The sequence below is a fragment of the Malania oleifera genome, chromosome 2, assembly GCF_029873635.1.
Source record: "Malania oleifera isolate guangnan ecotype guangnan chromosome 2, ASM2987363v1, whole genome shotgun sequence".
In the NCBI taxonomy this organism is placed as follows: domain Eukaryota; kingdom Viridiplantae; phylum Streptophyta; class Magnoliopsida; order Santalales; family Ximeniaceae; genus Malania; species Malania oleifera.
The window spans coordinates 3,621,330-3,643,856 of NC_080418.1; the positions used below are offsets into that span (position 1 = coordinate 3,621,330).

The 22,527-nt window shown below is 35.2% G+C and overlaps 1 protein-coding gene across 1 annotated transcript; it reads right to left on the bottom strand.

The window, feature by feature from the left end:
• Positions 1-19,461: 19,461 nt before the first annotated feature.
• On the bottom strand, positions 19,462-22,061 carry LOC131148530 (UDP-glycosyltransferase 87A1-like). The gene is made up of 2 exons (XM_058098281.1): positions 21,355-22,061; positions 19,462-20,504 (listed from the first exon to the last, which is right to left on the bottom strand). The coding sequence occupies exons 1-2, from the start codon at positions 21,845-21,847 to the stop codon at positions 19,591-19,593; spliced, it is 1,407 nt and encodes a 468-aa protein (XP_057954264.1). The 5' UTR covers positions 21,848-22,061; the 3' UTR covers positions 19,462-19,590.
• Between the last annotated feature and the right edge of the window lie 466 nt (positions 22,062-22,527).

Consider the following 22,527-nt stretch of genomic DNA (forward strand, 5'->3'; position numbering starts at 1 on the left):
TATTTATAAAACATAATATGAAAACAACCACATTGATCCAACTAATGTTACCCGTAATCGTTCCTTGCTTGATTGTGTGATAGCAATGCCAGCGATGGCGATGGTTGTGCGATTATATACAAATGAAGTACGGAGAGCGACATGCACAAATGAGTAGGGATCACATTGGACTATTACATATCTTACTAGATTTTAAGGTGACCTTGACTTTTTTTACAGTTAAGAATGTAGATGAGTCAAGATCAGTTTCAACATGTTCAGGTTAAGCTTAGGCTTGGACTCAAGCTTAGCTCGGTTTGAGTTGAAAAAGTCAAGCTCGAGGTTGGTTTAGGATCTAAATTATTGGCTCGAGATCAAGCTTAGGCTCAACTTATATGCGGGTTCAAGTCAATCTTGGCTCTTCTTTTAATTTATTTCTTTTTAAGCTCCATGGTGCAACATTGAACTTGTCAGGTTTGGTCCTAGTGCCTTGGTACTGGTATTGGGTTTGGCCAATTTAATTATAATAATCACTTAGACCATACCAAACTTTATTTGATCCTATAAATGACTCAATTATTTAGCTCCTTAATGAGCTTAATTCGTGTTTAATAAACTAGCCCAGTTTATTTATAACTGAACTGCTCATGAACTGAACTTAATTATGTTTAGGTTCGGTTTGTTCATTAAATGAGTTTATAAACTAAGCTTGAGAATCACTCATTTAGATTATAAACGAGATCAAATTAACTTTGATCAAATTGGGCTCTCGATTCATTCATGAGCAGCTTGATTCGTTTGCATTTGCAGCTTCGACTACGTAGTATTATTGGACTATTTAAATTTTGTTAGACATTTTTACTTATGGCAATTGAAGTTGAACGTTCATGTGCCTTGTAAAAGTTCCTCACCGCTTTACTTCTTATATTCCCAACTATTTCCTCCAAAGTATTCCCACCTAAGGCTGCAAATAAACGGAGCCACTCATGACCTACTTTGTAATGACCTGAAAAATAAAGGTATTTAAGTAATAAAGAGAGAGAGAAATGGAAATAGAAACAAAAGAAGGCAGTAGGAGTTGAGTTTATACGCCTCGCGTTCGTCAACGACATTATAGTTTGGATGGGATAACCCGGAAGTAATACATAGGGCCTCGTCAACGAACTCTCTGTGTTCGTCAACAAGCGCATAAGGGGACCTCGTCGACGAAGCCACGCCTCGTCGACGAGAAGATACCGAGAAGAATCTTTGGATAGTCTGAAATTCGTCGACGAGGTGAGGTGTCTCGTCGATGAATCCGGCTCTATTACTAGTGAAAATCCGGATTTTTCACGCAAAACTCGCGCAGAAACCCTCTCCCCTCTCCCCTCTCTCTCTCTCTCTCTCTCTCTCTCTCTCTCTCTCTCTCTCTACGTCCCTCTCTCCTTCTCTCTTCGATTTCTGGTACGTTTTACACCAGATTGACGATCTGAAGCCACCACGATGCTCCTGACGAAGTTCTCTACAAGTCTGCTGGAGCTGATCATTGGTAGAGTTGGTTTGAATTTCTTCCCAATCTTAGGGTAAGGCATTTTACTCGATATTTTTCTTTCCCTCAGTTATAAGAAATACAGTATACGAAGAAATACTGATGTTTTGTTCTGAAGAATGTAATTTTCAGGGTGTTAAGTGGAGAACCCTGCGGATATAGGGTTAGAGTACAGTAGAGACTTTTCAGAGATAAGGTAGAGAAATATGCTATGTTAGGAGATTTGCTTACGTTATCAATATATATATATATATATATATATATATATGCATGTATACCAGATATTGTATAGGATATGAATTTTTAAAGTATGTGTGGCATGAGTACATGATGTTGATATGGAGTTTAATGTAGTTTTTCAGTATTTCAAGTTATACAGATATAGTTAGATAATTGCAGATTTTATACAGACAGAATATGTATACATATACAGTTTTATTCAGATGATTACATAGACGGATATATATAACAGTATACAGATATTTATTCAGAACAGTTTATATAGTGTATATAGAAAGCTATGATTTTTCTAAATGCCATAACACTTATATTATACAGAAAGAAAGTATAGAAAGATTAAACAGTTATAGCATCAAGATACTACAAATAGTCTAGTATTTACAGTACAACAACATAGTGTTATGGTTTTTTTGGAAATATAGTGAAAACAGTATAAAGAGTATAGTATGTATATATATATATATATAGTATCAGATCCCTGTGGAAAGATTACAAACAGATACAGTACAGATATAGAATATAGAGCACGATACCGTTGTTAGATACAGATAGAGTGCAACCACATATCTCAAATAGTGTGTGGGTACCGTCGACTGCGCTTGGAGAGTATGCAGCTCCCCAGTTCGCTGAGTGGAGGGGGCCGGTTTGACAAGGTAGCAACCAGTCCCGCGCTTCAGAGAGTATGCAGTTTGGTTGGACTGAGGTAGTCTAGAGTATAGTAACTTACCTAGAGGACTGACCAGGTTAAGTCCCGCCTACCGATTGCACAACCCTGTCATGAGGGGTCAAATCATAACATACAGAGTCCCAGGGAAAGAACACAGTTATGTATATATATATATATATATATATATATATAGTTTCACAGTTTTACAGTTTTTATCGTATGTAGTATGTTATAGCAGTATGAATGATAGAAAGCTTAGATGATACAAATGTTTTAAACTATTATACATGTGTTTTATAGATTTTCCAGATCATGCAGATTTGAATACTATTATTATAATTTTATGACTCAGTCACCACACACTAGTAATAGCATATTTTCACTTACTGAGCGTCGACTCACCCCATTACTTTAACATTTTTCAGGTGAGCCAGTTAGGCGAGCAAATCAAGCTCGCGGATAGAGATCACTTGGTCACCCTAGTTATAGGGTAAGTTTTGTGTAGGGTTTTGTATTTTTGGGTAATTGACACTGGAGAGAGAGATGTATTATGTAGTTATGGTTGAAAATACTGAATTCTGGTATTATATATATATATATATATATATATATATATATATATGTATATGTGGTTATGTGATTTATGTTTCCCGCTACATAGGGGTGCTCATTATATTCAAATATTTGAGTAATTTGTTATAAAAAAAAATGGTGAGAATTTTGAGGATGTTACATACTTGGTGTTCAACTAATGGCTTGCTCGAATTCATTTATTAAGTTAGTTGTTCTAAATGTCTCAAAACTGGTGATAAAAAAGATACAAGGTATGTTTGCTTCTTTTTTTATGGGGATTTAAGGAAGGAAAAGAAAAAATGAAATAGAGGGCTTGGAAGAAATTATGTGTTCCTGTGGAGGAGGGGGGGCATAGGAGTAACAGACATTTCGGAAGTTCAATGGTCTTTGTTCATGAAGTTTGGTTGACATTTATTAACTCAAAATTCTTTATGGGCTAGATTTTTTAAAGCTAAATATGTGAAAGGAGAACATATTGCTCTTTGTAGACCTTATGGATCAGATTCTTCCTTTCGGAGGAAAGTTCTACAAGGTATGCCTGATTTGTTAAGTAAATCTAAGTGGAAGGTTAGAGAAGAAGATGTAAAATTGTGGTATGATAAATTTCTAGATTCAAGACCTTTATTTGCAGAGTGTCCAGATGGTGCGCATTCACATATCAGATTAAAAGATTTGGTTATCAATAATGCGTGGGATGTGGAAAATTTGCAGAAGATTCTGGGGTGTAATAAAGCAAAAGAAGTCATGGGAAATGTGGGAAATCTTAGAAACTCTTCGGACCTACTGCTATGGCTCCCGGAAAAGGATAGTTACTTTAATACAAAGTCCGCATGGGATGTTATCAGAGTTAGAATTCCAAAGTTTGATTAGGCAAAGTGAGTTTGGAATAAATGGTTACCGAAGAAAATTGTTATCTGCATGTGGAAGGCTGCTTTTGAGTGTTTAAGTGTTGATGAAAAGGTGAGAAGGGTGGGGGTTTCGCTGGCTTCAGTGTGTAATTGTTGTGAGATGAGGCAGCTAAAAGATATGGAGCATGTGTTAAATAAGGGAGACCTTGCTACCGAGGTTTGGAGGAAGGTTTCGATGGAGGTAGGTGTTCCTTTCCTTAAACAATAAAGTTGGAAAAAAAAGAGTCCAAATGTGGTTTAATAGAGCTTCCAGATTTTCTCAAATGGGATTATTGATGGGTTTGATTCCCTGTTTAGTAGTTTGGAGGCTGTGGAGAAGGAGATGTGTGACTCGTATGGAGGGGAAATTGAAGAGTACTACAGATGTGTGGTTGTCCATTAAGTATTGGGTGGGGATTTTGAGCAATAATATGACAAGAATGACTCAGTTAAAGGATGTTGATTTTCGAATATTGCAGAATTTGGAAGTGCAAATTGTGAATAAAAGAATTAAAACTATTCTATGTGTGAGATGGCTAAAACTGGGGCAAGAGAGGTTGAAACTAAATTTGGATGGGAGCAGCTTGGGGAACCCAGGGCCGGCGGGTGGTGGTGGCATCCTTAGAGACTATACAGGTTCTTTTGTCTTTGGTTTTTCAAAATATTTTGGTTCTTGTTCAAATAATGAAGCTAAATTGAGAGCTGTGTTGGAAGGAATAAAGATTTGCAAACGTTTGCACCATACTAATATTGATATTGAATATGATTCGAATATTGTGTAAATTGGATAAGATCCAATAGGTGCTCATTGTGGTATTTGTAGGATTTTTGGGAGTAGCTAATCGATTTATTGGAGGGAGTAGACTTTTCGATAAAGCATTGGTATAAAGAAGGGAACAAAGTGGCAGATGTCTTGGCTTATCAAGGTGCTATGAGGAAGATAGTTTGTTTACAAATAGTAGTCAACTCCCTAGAGTTATCAATGGATTGTATAAACTGGAGAAAATGGGTACGTAAGTGTAACGCCCCGAACCCTTAAACCTGGGTCCGGTGCGTTAAACTTGATAAAATCTCTGATAAATCATATTCCATAATTAACGCAGCGAAAAAATATGATCATAATCTCCATATAACATAATACCAGAGTTTACTAATTCTAACTATAATCCATATTAAATTATCCACCAGTATTCAAATATATACATGTCTCCAAAACATTATCCACTAATACCAATATATTTCACAACTATCCTTTCATAACTGAGTTAAAACATAAAGATATAAAACATAAAATATACATATCAGAATTAACATAAAAATATACCCTTTTTCTTATATCTTCAAAAAAATGTTATAAAATCTCGAGCTCTCAAAGCTCGATCCTGAGAAATCCTGAAAAAAAATGAATTCATATTCGGGTGAGACACATCTCAGTAAGGGAAGAAACAATATATTAAACTCAGCGTGTGGCCATCATGAGATTATACATATCATTTTATAATATTTGCAAATCATTAACATAATTTCCTGAAACCATTTTCTGAACCTAATCAAACACATGTAAATGTTTAACCCACGAGATTACCCAAGGATAGAGGTGATTACCCGCCCATACAAGTAGCACCCCTCTGCTCCGATACTTAGGTAATCCTAAGGTCACAATTAAAATATACCAGAGCACTCACCTTACTCAGTAAGCCCTTAAGTGTTAAACTGATCTCGTACTCACGCATTCAACAATAGTTTACCGGCAAAGGCCCTAAGGATAGAGAATTCCACCCCCCCATACAAGTAGGTTCCCTCTGCCCTAGTGCATTATGTAGCTACGGCCACATCTGAAGCTGCTAGTGCACTCGCCTTACTTAGCTAGCCCTCAGGCAAAAGGTATGCCTCGCCTAATCGTAACATGTTCTACATACATACATACTTCTATTATCATAATACATCATTCTTTTCTGTCATTATAAATTCATGTACATTTATTCCTATTCATAACTTAACTTTGCATTTCGTTTCACTTTAAGTGGCTCTTTCCCATTTACATCATTTACATTTGTCATTTCATTTCATTGCCATTTCATCGTCATTTCATTGCATAACATTTCATTTCATTACTTCGTACTACAGCTGGTCTTTAGCCATCATCAATTAGTCTACGTAGAAACGTGTTAAATCTGCTAACACAGCTCTTTTTAGCTGTCATCAGTTAGTCTACACAGAAGTGTGCTAGATATGCTAACATGGCTCTCTTTCAGCTGTCTTACATTTACATGGTTGCATATAACATACACAGTTAACATTGTCCATATCATATTTTATTTTCATTGCTTTACTTACTTAGCCTGCATCTCATACATTTAACATATATTTGCACAGAATCTCATATCACACAATTTAGTAATAAAATTCATACACTGCCTGTAAAATAAGCCAACTAACATTTAATGTTTATATACTGAAAATACCTTTCATTTCTTACTTAATTATCCTGAAAATATTTTTCCACTTTCATCAGTTCATTTTTGCATATACATATCTAATAACCAACCCTACACTCGAAAAAATATAATTTAAATGGCTGGCATTTTACCCATACCGAAACATATACATGTACATATAACACAATTTATTTTTTTCATTAAATTCATAAAAATTCTGATTTAATATATATTTTTCTCCTTACCTAGTTTCTTGAACTACGCCAACAGGGACTCAGAAAAATACCTGCGGCGCTCACCCGGGCCCTGAAATTAAAATTCCTAACTCCAATAAATTATTCCTGAATAAAATATTAATTTAATACTTCCTAGGGCCATAATTCCTAAGTAAACAAATATACCCTTAAATTTAGCCAAATTGCACTCACTGAAATTGAGGCGTTACGTATCGCCGTCCCTCAATTCAGCAAGCCCCCGGGCGGAGAGTCTTACTTCGCCACAATCATTCATAAGCGAGAGTTCCCGAGGATCGGGGGTAACTACCCCTTTGCTCTGATACCAAATGAAACGCCCCGAACCCTTAAACCCCGGTCCGGAGCGTTATACTTGATCATCCATAATTAACATAACATACGCAGCGGAAAACATAATCATAATCTCCATATAACATAATACCCTTAAATTTAGCCAAATTGCCAAATTTCCCAAATCCCACTCTCGCTTTGGAGTAGGGCTTAGAAAACCCCAATTGAAAAATTACATACGTCACAATGACGATGACGACGACTAGACCCCCATGGTGGTGTCCGTTCGTCGATTTAACTACATATTAACGGTGAAATTAAGAAAATGGGGAAAAACTACCTTTCCCCAGGAGCAGTGCCTAAGCCGTTCTCATGAAAAATCTGCTCTAGTAGAAATGTCGGCAGCGGAACCAGGATTCCAACGGCACCTTCCATTTTTCAATCCGCTACCAATTCACCAAGTAATTGAGAGAAGAAGAGAGACGGAGACGGAGCGGCTGCGCGTGCTGCCCGCAGGAAATTGCAAGGGGGGGCGTCTGCTGACTCTTCTTCTTCCTTCTTCTTTCTTCTTTCTTCTTCTTTTATTCATTCTGTCAGTAACTTTATATATATATTAAACTTAGACTTATCATATATATATATATATATATATATATATATATTATATATTACTTTAATCTATATATATATATATATATATATATATATATATATATCTTATTTTAATTATTTTTTATAAATCCAATACAATAAAATTTAATTTAACAACTAGTTATTTAATTATTTAATTTATTTTAATTTAATTTAATTTCTTTAATTTTAATTTTTTTTAATTTAATTTTTTTTCTTTTTCCCACGTCATTCCTTTTATTTATTTATTTGTTATTTTATTTTATTTTATTTTTTAAATTATTTTAATCCTTTTAAATTTTCGGGTCTTTACAACTTATATAAGGTATGTTTAGCTGATTTCCTATTGGTTTTGGTTTATGCTTTATGTTCTTTATCTTTTGTTTGTTTTGTTGCTTGAAATTTGTTTTATAGGTCCTTATTTTGTTTTGCTTGGACTTGTAATCCTGTTTTGGTTGGTTGTTGGTGTTGTTTTTTGGGAGGCCTTTATAGCTTTGTCTTTTGTTCCTCCCATTGATTGTCTTGTAATCACGGTATTCCTCCGCCAAAAGTGAGGGTTTATCAATAAATAAATGAAGGTACCACCCTTCTTAAAAAAAAATAATGCATGACTTGTTAGGCTCGCAAGTTGATTTGTTTACTGGCTTGTTTACTAGTTTGTTAGTATTAGAATTCAAGACGCAATACAAAGATCAGAGAGAGAGAGAGAGAGAGAGAGAGAGTTGCAGCACAAGAGTCACACACTATGCCTTTGCCCTTATGCTATTCATATATATTGAATACAATTGAACTAATGAATAAACCTAACCCTAATAATGATACAAAGAGTAAAGTACCCATTAACTAAAATATTTCAATATATATATATATATATATATATATATATATGAATAAACCTAACCCTAATAATGATACAAAGAGTAAAGTACCCATTAACTAAAATATTTCAATATATATATATATATATATATATGATATTATGTAACTTTCTCCTTCAAACTCATGATGGCGCATCAAGAAGCATCGAGAGTATGCCAAGAAGAAACTGGATGTCGCTAGTGGTTGCGTGCAGCGCTGGGAGTCGTCTGCATGCAATTGCAGTGTTAGCTAGAAGGCTAAAACATTCACAATTTGCTATCGGGTGCGATTTCAACGATGGTGTTGTAGAGAGTGTGGTGGAGTTCCAAGGAGAGTGCGGCAGCGGGTGTGCCAGAGTTGCAGAGAGCTGCATAGAGTACCAAAGTTGTAGAGAGTTGTAAAGAGTGCCGGAGTTGTAAAGGGTTTGCACAGAGTGCCAAAGTTGCAGAGAATGTCGAAGTTGCAGAGATTGTCAAAGTTACAATAAGTGTCGGAGTTGCAATGAGTGTCGGAGTTGCAAAGAGTTACAGAAATTGCCAGAGTTGCAGAGAGGTAAAATAGAGGAGGAAACAAAACAACCTAACAACGGAAAGAGAACTAAAACCCAAAATATATGTTAGTTATTCTCCTGTTTATGCACGTTATGTTCTTATTTTAGGTTTTAATTTGTTTCAATTTCATCACGAAATTTCAAAACCCCTTAAAATTTTGAATCTGAACCATGTTCAGTAAAAATTTTTTTCTTATTTTTTTTAAAAGTTTTGCGCTAGTTTAGAACTAATCTGGATTCCCTGTGGAGACGATCTGGCCTATTTGGGCTAATTATTACACGACGTAACTCTTATACTTGGGATAGCCCTAGTGCTACTCATTTTTAGAAGTGAGTCAAGTTTTTGGTGTCGTTGCCGAGAAATGTCAGTCTTAGTCTCAAATTAGCGTTTTTCCCATCATTTTAATTAGTTTTATAAAAAAAAAACAAAAAAAGAAAAAAATTGAGTTTTGAAAAAAATAAACATATAAATATGTCTGCAACTGCACCGCGCACGATAATGGACTTTTTGCAGCTTGAATATGCCATTGCATCCTTCTCCACTGTTTTGTGTAATGAAGAGCTTAATTTCATGATGCAGCGCGGGAGGACGTCATTGCTACCTGAGTTTTACGGGACGGAATCTGAGTGCCCATATCAGCACTTAGTAGAGTTTGAGTCAACCTGCAATATGTTTTTCTCTCATGCTAGAACTGATGAATCTACTAGACTGAGATTATTTATTGCTTCTTTGCAAGATGGGGCACAGATGCGGTTTCATTCCTTGAGACCTCACGCTATCACTAATTGAACTGATATGGAGTGCGAATTTTTGCATACGTTTTGTCCCTTATAGAAAACTCAATTTTTGCAGGAACAGATTATTCATTTTGTGCAACAGGGTGACGAGACATTTCGAGCTTGCTGGGAGCGTTTCAAGGAGCTGCTAAGTACTTGTCCATATCATGGATTTGACTCATGGAGGTTAGCTAATTATTTTTATACTGCTCTTACCCTTGATTGCAAGCACTTTGTTCAGACCATGTGCAATGGAGAACTCTTCAGCAAGGATCCCGATCAGGTATTATCGTTCTTTGATTACTTAGTTGAATGTGTACCATAGTGGAATACATGATATGATCAGGCACCTATGACTGTACACCCTATCAGCACAATTAGTGGTAGAGAGGCATATGAGCCAACATACTATCCAGATAATTCTACGCCTCAACACCAGCCACAACAGATCCCTCAGAGCTGTACACCGTCAGAATTTTTTGAGGATAGCATGACACAGATGGCGAACATGCTCCAGCAGCTCATGCAAGCTCAAGTTGATCATCATAATGAATTGCGAGATACCATTAACGTGATTAGTATGTAGTTGGACATCTTAGAACAAGAGAAATCGCTCAAGGAACATCAGCCTAGTCCTCAAGAGTACTCGCAACCACAACAACAAATGCACGATGTTCTCTTTGAGACAGCAGAGGCCGCCATTACTTTGAGAAGTGAGAAAGAAGTGCCCCAACTTGAGATGCTCATCATCGGACAACCAGTTGTCCCAGCACCAGAAGTTACGGCTGAACCAGAAGAGGTCAAAGAAATATAAGAGGAAACGGGCCCAGAAGCGAAATAGTTAGTTAATGAGGAGACTGAAACCAATGAGGAGTACCAACCTGTGGTACCTCACTCTCAGAGCCCAGAAACCATGGAACCGTCACTCCCGACTAAATCAGATGTAAAGGAGCACAATGTGGATGCAGACACTTGTAGTGGTAAGATGATTTGTACACCCGATAAAGAGGGTAACCAGAATGGCGGGAGTCTAATTTTCAAGGAACCAGGTAAACTTTTTATGTTAATACTTTAGAAAAACTAATGGTAATTGTTCTAATAACTTTCTCTTAAACACTAGTTTGGAAAGAAATAAATTTCCTAGAAAATATGTTGAATAATGACCCTTTCTTGTTAATACAAAAGGGTCGATCTGCACACGTATTGTTTGGTATTCTGACGAGTATTAATTCATTTGAGGTTGATTTTCGTGCAGGTATGAAGACTTGTCCATTGTGGTGGTTCAAATTTGGAGACCCGTCGGTGCAATTTATAGACCTACACCCACCAGGCGAAATTCCTCCTGAGCCTCCGCCAGACAATTGTGATGTTTTTCTTTCCTTTCTTTTCCCTTTTATTTTATTTTATTTTATTTTTAGTTAATTTTTAGGTTCATTTTATTGTTGTTCAGTTTTTCTTTTCTATTACCCTGCCACTTAAGTACACCCTACTTTTCCCGTGCACAGTTTTTCTATTTCCCTCATACTTTCACATTGAGGACAATGTTCCACTTTAGTTTAGGGAAGGGGGGAGGGGGTGAAGCATTCGCATGTGACACTGTGCACATATACATACTAGGCTTTATATTATAAAAAAAAAATTGAAAAGAAAGAGAGAAAGAAAGAAAGAGCACTTAAGAATTACACTACATTATGTCATGCTTAACACTGCATATACCCTTCACATACTTGCGTATAACTTAAGAATTACACACTCGAGTCAATCATGCGTAGTTTCTCTTTATATGATTTTATGACTCCATGAGGAATTAATTGGTAGGACACTCGTGTTAATCTGGCTATATAATTTCTTGTATTTAAATGGCATCTCACAAGACGAAATAAACACATTCACGTGATTCATTGCACTTAGGGTTTCCTGTGAGCACTGAGAGAACACTCGTGGCAACTATGACACCTTGTGAGATATTCTTGAGCTATTTATCGTCTTTTTGAGCATTAACATCAAATTAGAGTTCATGGAACTCAATTCTCTTTTTTTGGATGATTCGTTGTACACTAGTCTTCGTTTTTGATTTTCTAGCCTAGAGGTGAATCCTAATGGGGAGATAGAAACTTAGGTCTTGTAGCCTACTCAAGATGTGAAGGCTGAGCGACCCCTAGAGATAGACTTAGTTCATGGACCACTATTCGAGCTCAATTCCTATTGATGGTATGAAGATAACAAAAGAAGTGAAAATATTGTCCTAATTGATCAAGAAAAGATAGAAAATGAAGAATAAGCAGAAGAAAGATTAAGAAATAAACATGCACATGAAATGAAATGCTAATGCCGACTCCACATAAATACCACAAAAAGTCAAGGACATGACACATATTTTCCACGTATAAAGATTCTTCAATCGTTTAATGCCTAAGATGTATTCACGACAAGTTTGTGAATAAGTTAACATAGGGTGGTCTCGGTTGGATATGGCGAGTAGGTGAGAAGATGCTAGGGTGAAGGACCCGACACCTCATAGATAGGCTAGATCTTTTCTAGACTAGTTCACTCCATATACTTAGTGTTCATTCCTTTAAATATGTGGGATGTTTGATCGCGACACTCTTCCTCACATATGACGAGTGAACCCATTTTTTTCGAGTGTTCTTAAGGGTGTATCAGTTAGGCCGAGTCAAAGCGACCGTTTTGTAGGTGTCCATTGGTATCCTAGGTGTACTGAGTCACACACATCACACACCTCGAGATTTTACCTGTTTATACTTGAACTTATATGACCGCATTAACTCTGAACTGTGCTGCTGGTTAACTTCATATGAGTACACTGCCCGTAAATGACATATAAATGATGAGACTTGCATAAATGATGTGCTTCAGAGTTGTGTGTATTGAATATGAATGAGATTGTGTGAAATTCAGTTATGTTCTTATATGTGAAATGATATGATTGTGTCGCATGTGCATTAATTTCATGCTCACTGGAGTTCATAGTTGTGGGCACTACCCTGAAATTCATTCACGTTATTTGTTAGAGACTAGGAAAACGTTAGTTGGGGGGTGTGATTATGCGCTTAAATTGCGTAATTAGGCGTTCTAATTTGAGCATTAGGGCTTATATTTTAAATTAATTGTCTAATTACTATCAATATTTTAACAAAGTGCCCTATTTATAATTTCTGAGTTTCATTGAACAATTTATGAATTTTTGGAAATTTTTTTTATCGTAGGAAAATTCCCAAGAGCCAAAACCGGTACTAGTTCGTAATTCGCACATAACTTTCCAGTCCAAACTCTGATCGAGATGATTCAAAAATCTAGGGAAATCTGAAAAAAAGCTCTACAACCTTCATGTTCTAAGCTTTGATATATAAGGATGTTTACTAGGTTGAAATCGGACTTGTTCGCCGGGGGATAGAAACCTAAAAATGAAAAAACTTAAAATCAGCATCAGTTTGTAATTTGAGCATAAATTTTCCATCCGAACTCCGATCGAGATGATTCAAATTTCTAGAGAAATAGGAGAGGATTATCTACAACTTCTGTATTTTTAAATTTTGACCGAAACGAGCTCTAGGAAGGTCGAAATTGGTCGTAATTACGGAAATAAAAAAATGAAAAAGAAAAAAAAAACACATGATGTGACCCAACCATGCGGATGTGCGCCGAGTGTGTGTGGGTTTTTGATATTTGTTGTTGAAAAGTCAAAGGAAGAAAAGGGGGTTTTAGGGGCTTTTTAGGGAAGATAAAAGTAGGTTTTTTCTTCTTGTTATTGGGGAGGGGGCAGCAGTGGGGTCTTTTATGGAGTTCCACAGTAGCAAAGAACACAGCAGCTTGGAGGAGCTCCTCATGGTCATCTTCTCTCTCTCTCTCTCTCTCTCTTTGAATTTAATATTTGTTAAGGGTTAGTATCATTGTTAAGTCTTTAGTTTACTTTTATTTAAAGTTAATGTTGCGATTAAATTCTAATTTAAATTGATTAAAGTGTAAATTTATTCCATTGTTGAAAAAAAAATTTATTAAATTAATTTATGCTTTACTCCCTCTTTTACTCTCTCTCTCTTGAATTTGAATACTTGTTTGAGTTATTGTTGAATCTTATTTGGGTTGTTTTTATTATTAAAGTTAGTTTGTTTTTCTTTTTAATTAAAGTCATTAAATCTATTCTAAGTGATGCTTTGTGTTGAGTTTGCTTGCTGCATTTATTTAAAATTAGTGTTGGATTTAAATATTTGTTCAAGTAGTATCTTTGGTTAGTTTATTATTGAACGACTTTTGTCTAGGTTAGCTTAGTTAATTTATTTGTTTAATTGTATGTTAGTTATTCTCCTGTTTACGCACGTTATGTTCTTGTTTTAGGTTTTAATTTATTTCAATTTCATCACGAAATTTCAAAACCCCCAAAAATTTTGAATCTGAACCATGTTCAGTAAAATTTATTTATTTATTTATTTATTTTTTGCGTTAGTTTAGAACTAATCTGCATTCCCCGTGGAGACGATTTAGTCTATTTGGGCTAATTATTACACGACGTAACTCCTATACTTGGGATAACCCTAGTGATACTCACTTTTAGAAGTGAGTCAGGTGCGATAGTGCAAAAATAATTAAGTCCACGATGGTGCAAGTGGTGCGACGGTGCACAAAGTTGGATCCGATCGTGCAAAAATTCAATGGTGCTCGAAGGTTGCGAATGTAAAAACCCCAAAAATAGAGATATAAAAAAATTAATGAATTGATTTCCAAAAAAAAAAAAATATTAATTAATTAATTAATTAATTGGATATTAAAAATAATAATAATAATTAAAAAAATTTTATTTTTTTTATTTTTTTATATAAAATATTTTATTATTATTATTATTATTATTATTATTATGATATGAATATATATATATATATATATATATATATATATATATAATCACCTGAAGCTTCAAAGAAGCTTCAGGTGACTTCTCAAGATTGATTCACGCCCCCCCCTACCTTTCTTCTTCTTCATTCTTTTCTTTTCTTTTCTTTTCTTTTTCTGTAACTCTCTGAACTCTCTCTCTCTCTCCTCACATTCTCTCTCCCTCTCTCCTCGATTTCATGACGGATTTTTACCCGATCGAAAATCCGAAGATACCACTGGACTCCATTTGCCGCTGTCGTCATTTCTACCGGAGCGGATCGGTGGTAGGAGCGACGTAAGCGTATTCCCTGGGGTAAGCCATTTCCCCCTTTTTCTTTAATTTCTTGCAAAATATAAGCCCAATTGACAAACGGACACCACCACGAGAATCTAGGGATGATTCTCTACAAGTCTAGTGGGACGGAATTCTCATGGGGGTGTCGGGCCAAAACTCCAAATTTGGGGTGCGGCAATTATTAAGGGGCTTATTTTTAATTAATTAGAATTAATTTAGAAATGCTAAAATATTAAGCATCTGCGACTGAAATAGGATTTCTGAAATTTAGGGCTCGGGTGAGCGCCGCGGGTGTAATTTTGGGACCCGCAGGCAAAATTTGAAAAAATTAAGTAGGGATATTACGTATGATCATGTATTATATGTTTTCACAACCAGGATGTTAGTTTAGTTCAGACCAGGAGCTCGGTACCGTAGCTATGGGTTCATTTTGGCACGAGGCCTTATTAGTGCTACCGTCCCACGAGGGGATGGGAGATGGATAGTCGATGTGGCTTTCAGTAGAGTGTGGACGTCCACCTGGCAGTCCGGACCAGGGTGTGGCGGGCTCATCATACTTACAGACATATTTGATTCGGCAGTGGTCGGCCAGCCATTGTCGGGTCCCGCCTTTGGGCTGCACAACCCGTCATGGGGGGTAATACATGACACCAGCTAGCTAGTCATCCTGGGTTTGTTTTCAGTACTACAGTTATAACAGATGACTTTATGTATGATATGATTTGTTAACAGATGTGAAAATATATGTTTACCCAGTACGATATGATTATGTTTATAGAATTATGAAATGTACTGTATACGTACAAATGCATTAAATATTCATGTTGCCACACAGCTGTATTTAGTTTATTTTCCCTTACTGAGAAGTGTCTCATCCCCAAACTTAATTAATTTTTCAGGAGCTCCTGAGAGACTGGCGGGTCAGGGCCGCCGTTGAGCTAGTGAGATTACCCTGTGAGAAGGGTAAGATTTTGTAATAGCGTCAGAGTTATTTTGTGTTTGACCCTAGAGATATTTGGATGTATGTGAGGATGTATAGAATGCTCTGGTATTATATTTTATGACTGGATGTTTGAGATTTTATGTGTACTGCTGCTAGGTTTTCCGCTGTGTATGACATGTGTCCCCGCTACCCACGGGTTCGGGTTGACCATTTTATTTATTATGTGATATTTTATATTAAGAAATTGAGGGACGTTACAGCGAAGGCATCGACGATTAGGCTCTAATACCATGTTAGAATTCAAGATCCAATACAATAAGAGAGAGAGCTTTTATTTTATTTTATTTTATTTTTTAAAAAAAAGAAGGTTGCGCCTCCACAAGAGAGAGAGAGAGTTGCAGCACGAGAGGCACACACTATGCCTTTGCCCTTATGTTGTTTATATATATTGAATACAATTAAACTAATGAGTAAACATATCCCTAATAACGATATAAAGATTCCAGTGCCCATTAACTGAAATATTATTATTATTATTATTATTATATACATGATATCATTTAACAGTCAGTATCCCGTAAATTAACTCATTATTAGACTTGTGAACTAACTCAAAATTAGGCTCATGAGTAAACTTAATATTAATTTCATAAATATTGGGTTTTAAATTATTTACATTAAAATATATTTTACTTAAATTATATTTATTACTTATCAATTATTTTAATTAGTTTAGTAGTTTGGTTTATTTATTAGTTCAAAACAAGCTTAGTCAATTTTGAGCTCAAGCTCAAATCGAGTTTGAACAGAAACTTAAACTTGAGTCAACTTCAAGTTGAGTTTGAGCTCGCTTATAAACAAACAAGCTGAGCTTGAGCGCGCCACAACTCGGCTTGTCTTGTTTACAACCCTACCCTACTGGATTAAAAAAAGAAAAGAAAGAAAGAAGAAAGCTTTCAAGACTATTTCTTGTTTGTTTGTGAGCCAAACACTAGGAATGATTCATTTTTTATAATAAGTATTTTTCGAAAAAGCGGGTCCAAACAGGTCTTAATAGTAAATGGAAGAAGATTCAAATGACAAGAATGCCCTTCTTCAAATGCCACGAATGCCCCTGGCTAGCCGACGAACTTTGACATTTTGTTAGCCTTTAATTGTACGCTTTTTCTTATTTTTAGATTTTTCTTTTCTTTTCTCCAAGTCTAGGAATCCCATCCCACCTCCCTATATTTTTTTCTTTTTAGATAACATGGGAACTCCTGCCATCAACGAACCTTTTAGACCCCCCGATGCGACACCAAACCCACAAAACGATGGCCTTCCCCCTGGTTCGCCACCTAGATAAATCGGATGCGATCGTAGGTTAATCACAACCAAATTAAACTTTTGGCCAACTCGCTTCCCAAGACCCAACTCAGGACACTTGCCTTTGGACATGGCTGACACGCATCAACTGAGAGTCTACACTAAGAGCATCAACCGAGAATTGAACCCCTGATGCTCCTACTTGAGTGCATGTTGCTTTCCACAACGCCATGTTCATGGGGGCCTCCCTATCTTCTTCTTGGTATACCAATTCAGTATCTTAGAGGTAAGTATTCAGTTGGTATGGTTAATTAATTAAATTAAGTAAACAATTTTAATAAAAAAATCCCATTAAACAAATCGGTCGAAATTTCATATTTAACCAAACTCAAAATCGATCGAATCGAATTTTGATTAAATCATTTAACTGATTTAATATTTTAATATGTATATATATATATATATATATATATAAAATATAAAATTTTAATATATATTAGAGAAAAAATAAATACAATTTTAGTATATATATAATTTACAAAATATTTAAATATATATTATATAATTATTTATTATTAATTTATATTATTCAGTTACCGAATTAACAGAACCCAAAAACAGAACTGGAAACAAAAAATCGAAATTCAATCAAAATGAAAATCGAATCGCGCCGAATAAATTTCTAACGGAACCGAACCGACCAAATTTACTTGATTAATTCATTTTTAATCAAATTATGTTCACTCCTACGTTCCTCCCACCCCTAGAGAGTAAAGAATTAAAGATACATTTAATCATTTGTTTTTTGAAAATATTTTAACATTTTTCATGGTCCATGGAAAGCGATCCTTCAATAATTTCATAACTTGATTTGACAAGAATTCAGTAATGTTGTTTGGCATAATAAATAACGTTCATAAATTTCGAGTTTTAGATTTAGAAAAAAAAATTAACATAATTTTATATCATATTTTATTTAAATTTATATAAATATAAAATTCAAATATATCAAAAGCCTCTCCTAAATATAAGTAAATTTATTTTAAGTTGAATTTTGAAACTGATTTGTGTGAAATAGTCTAATTTCAATACGACTAGTCTAAATTTATTTATTTTATATTTGAAAAAGTCTTGAATTTGAATTTGTATTTAATTTGAATAAGATGTAATATAAAATTGTACTAAAATTTGTTCAAATTCACTTAAATCGAAATTCAAGGTTTAGAATCTACACTCCCAAATAAACAGATTTTTATCTATTTTGCCAGATTTACTTTTAGGTAAATATTTTTTTTTTATTTTTGCTTCTTAATAGTTGCAAAAATATCATATTATTTAATTTTTTTTAATTTTATGTACAAATTTTAAAAAATATATTATTTTTATTATTTTTAAAATTTTTAATTCTTACTTTCATGGGGGAGTATGACATTCAAATCTTATACTTTGACATGTGTGAATTATATATTGGTTTTCTTCAAAATCCTTACAAATATAAATTCAAATTACAAAATTCAGCATCTCTAATACTATCTTATATAATTTTTAACAAAATTAAAAAATAATTTTTTTTGAAATTATTTTGAAACCTAAAAATAATAATGATAAATATTTAATACAAATCTTGAAAAAACTCAAAAATAAGTTAAAATTTCTATAATTTTTCTTAGAAATAAAAAAATAAAAAAATCATAACTAAATGGGTCCATAATATCTCCCGTGTTTATATAATGACACTGCTAATGACATGAACAATATCTATTGTGGTAGTCCACTCGAAAAATATTATTAGTAGTTTACTTTAATTTTTTAAATATATTAATTTACGATTTTATTCAATAAGTTTACTTTTTTTAAAAAAAATTGCTTATTTTTGTTGACGATACTTTTTTACAATTTAATACAGATACAAAAATGAACCAAAAATATATAAATAAAATACAAGTACAATTTATTACAATCAAACTTAGATATGAAAATTTTTCTCTCTTCAAGGAGAGTAAGTCCTTTGTAGATTTTCTCTTATCCCATAAATCGATGCAAACCAAATTTCACTTGTAAAAAATAAAACATTAATTACAACAGCACAACTAATTATGATTATGCATTAAAATAATGACAACATTTTGTTACGTATAAAAATTTAATTTTTTGGTATTCACACAATTTTGTTATTATAAATTAATATTACAATTTAAATGTAAGATAAATGCTTAATCAATCAATCAATCGAACATAGGTTAAATGAATAATTTTTTTTTATAAATTTAAAATTATAGAAAATAAAAATTTACGATTTGGAGCCTTCTCCCTCGTATTTTAATATATTGTTATTTAAAAAAGAAAACATAACTCATTACATTATTTAGTAACTCCATTTTGTTCTACATGAAAGCATGGCTTAAGTTCATTAGATTTTGGAAGCATGCATAGCATAATAATCCTGAACATAAAAGTTGAATGATTGATTGATTGAAAGGGAAATACAAAAAATTATTCAATCATTCTAACTTTTGGTAATGTCCCTAATGAAAGCATCAATATTGATTTCGGATGATCCGCCTTTTTCGATTGCTCGTCGGCAAATTTCTCGAACTTCTCTTGTTCTTTTTCTCATTTCTTTTCCATCTTTGCCATGCAAATCCATAAACCCTCGCACGAGCTTTGCAATTTCCTCTTTCTTCACCAAACTCTGCTTCCCCACAACCCTCTCCACTGCCCTCCAGCCAATGCCCCAATCTTCCACGATGAGTTTACTGTTCGGCGGTTGATCCCAAAATATGGGGCATGTGAGCATCGGGACGCCGACAAAGCAGCCCTCCAAAGTTGAATTCCAGCCGCAATGGGTCCAAAACCCTCCGATCGAGGAATGAGACAACACCTTCAACTGGTTACACCATGGCACCACAAGCCCCATACTCCCACAACCATGTTTGAATCGTGATGTTTCCCAACGCGCCACCCACAGGAATCGAACACCGCTGTCTCGCAACCCTATTGCGATTTCTTCTAGTTGAGCATCTGACACCGAGAGATAGCTGCCCAATGAGACGTACAAGACGGAGTCTTTAGGTTGGGAATCCAACCATTGGAAAATGTTTGCCTCATTTTGGGTGGAAATGGAATTGGAATCGGAATCGGAATTGGAATTTGTAGAATTGTGTGGAAGTTCAAAGTGGGGAATGATGGGACCGATTGGGTAAATGGGGAACTGGAGTATGGGTTTCAATGCATCAAAGACACGAGCTTCGAGCTCGTAAACAGAAGTGAAGAGTAGGTATTGTGATTTGGGTACCCAAGTCATTACCTCGAAGACCCAAGGTAGGACCTTATTCCCCTCACCTTCAAATATTGTTGGGAGGTCCACCATGCGCGTCGGAGAAATTCCGGGTAAGTAGTCCACACGCTCATCTCCCACATCTATCACAAGCACAAAGAGAAAAAAAAAAAAAAAAACCTAATTATATAAATATATAACATTAAAAAAAAATTAATTAACATTCTCAATCTTCGTATTTTGCCTATTCAAAATACAAAGTTTGAGCCTTTTGCATTTGAATTTTATGAATTTAATATAATATTAAGTATGAATATGTCATTTAGTTTGAAAATACTACTTTTCTCAATGAAAAGTTTTTTCCAACCTTGTCTTCGGAAAAAAAAAAAATGTGAATTTAGATTTTTGTCGTTTTAAATAAAATATAATATAAAATTATATTCTATTTTGTTAAAATTTTAATTTATAAATCTAAATAAAAAATTTAAAACTTAATGCTTTCAAATATAAATTGAATGGAATAGTGTATAAAACTTAAATTTTATTTTATAGGGTAAAAAATAAATAGAACTAAAAAGAAAAAAAAAAAAAAAAAAACGGTGGGGGAGGGAGGCCAAGGGAAATTTAATTCTGAAAAGCGTAACCAGCGGTCACATGCTGTCCCAACAATTCATGTCAGGAGCAGGCCCATGTACGGCACACTAGTCAGACTCGTGATCCACCATTTTCGAAAAATTACTTTGGCCCACTATAAACAATACGGCCCAGTGGGCTATGTGATATATATATATATATATATATATATATATATATATATGTATTACAGAAATATATTATTATTGCAAAATGTGCAAAAATAAAATTCAAGTAAATTAAGTTTTTTATTTTAAAATTTTCTCATTTTTTCATTTTGTCCCGACGCCGAAGCTGACGGAGATAAATTGTTCAGAAAAGCTTTTCAAAAGAAAATCAAAGACAGATTGCGGAACTGACCGGACAAATCGACGGGGAAGTGGCCGTTCTGAGAGAGCAACTCAAAGTGAAACAAGGTCGAGAACACCAACGCCGACTGCGTCCAGAACGACGCCACCGGAATATTCCTCCGGTTCCCCACCCGGGCGGCCCAAAAAAGGCAGGTGTCGTTCAAGATAAGGGTGGCAGGCGGGTGGAGGCGGTCGAGGAACTGCTCGAAGGGGCCTTCCAGCTTGGTCATGACGGCTTCCACGAAGCCGGCTACGTCGGCGGCGCGGCCCACCTCGGAGGGGATGACGTTGGGGATGCAGCCAAAGCGGATGTTGGCGGGCTTCGGCTGGGAGCCGATGAAGCCGTGCCACTCCTCCGTCACCACGAAGGTCACCTGAATGTCTGGCCGCCGGGCAACCAGTAGCTTGCAGAAGCTCATCATGGGGTTGATGTGGCCTCTTCCTGGGTGGGGCATCGCCACCACGTGGCATCCTCTGGCTGGTCCCTCGTTCATTGGCTCCATCAGATCTCCCGGAAGAAGAAGAAGAAGAAGAAGATGATGATGATTAAGATAAGGATTAAGATCGAGGAGCAGCAGCAGAGAGTTTTGGGATTAGCAGAGAGAAGACCATATGAAATATGATGACCGTGCGGCGGAGGACTGAAATGACGATAATATCCCTCGTGTTTATCAAATATGACTAGTCTAATGCATGCAACCAACCAAGGAGCTACTCCCACTCAAATATTATTTCCGGTATATTCTACTTTTATTTTAACTAGTCATTTTATTAAGAAATAAGATTCAAATGATAATAGTATTCCTAAACCCTAGTATTTATAAAACATAATATGGAAACAAACACATTGATCCAACTAGTGTTACCCGTAATCCTTGCTTGATTGTGTGATAGCAATGCTAGCGGCGACAATGGTTGTGCGATCATATACAAATGAAGTATAGGGAGCGATAATGCACAAATGAGTAGGAATCACATTGGATTGTTGCATATCTTACTGGATTTCAAGGTGACCTCGACTTTCATTACAGTTAGGACTGTAGATGAGTCTAGATCAATTTCAACATGTTCGGGTTAAGCTTGGGCTTGGGCTCAAGCTTAGCATGGTTCGAGCTGAAAAAGTCAAGCTCGAGGTTGGTTTAGCATCTAAATTATTGGCTTGATGTCAAGCTTATGCTCAACT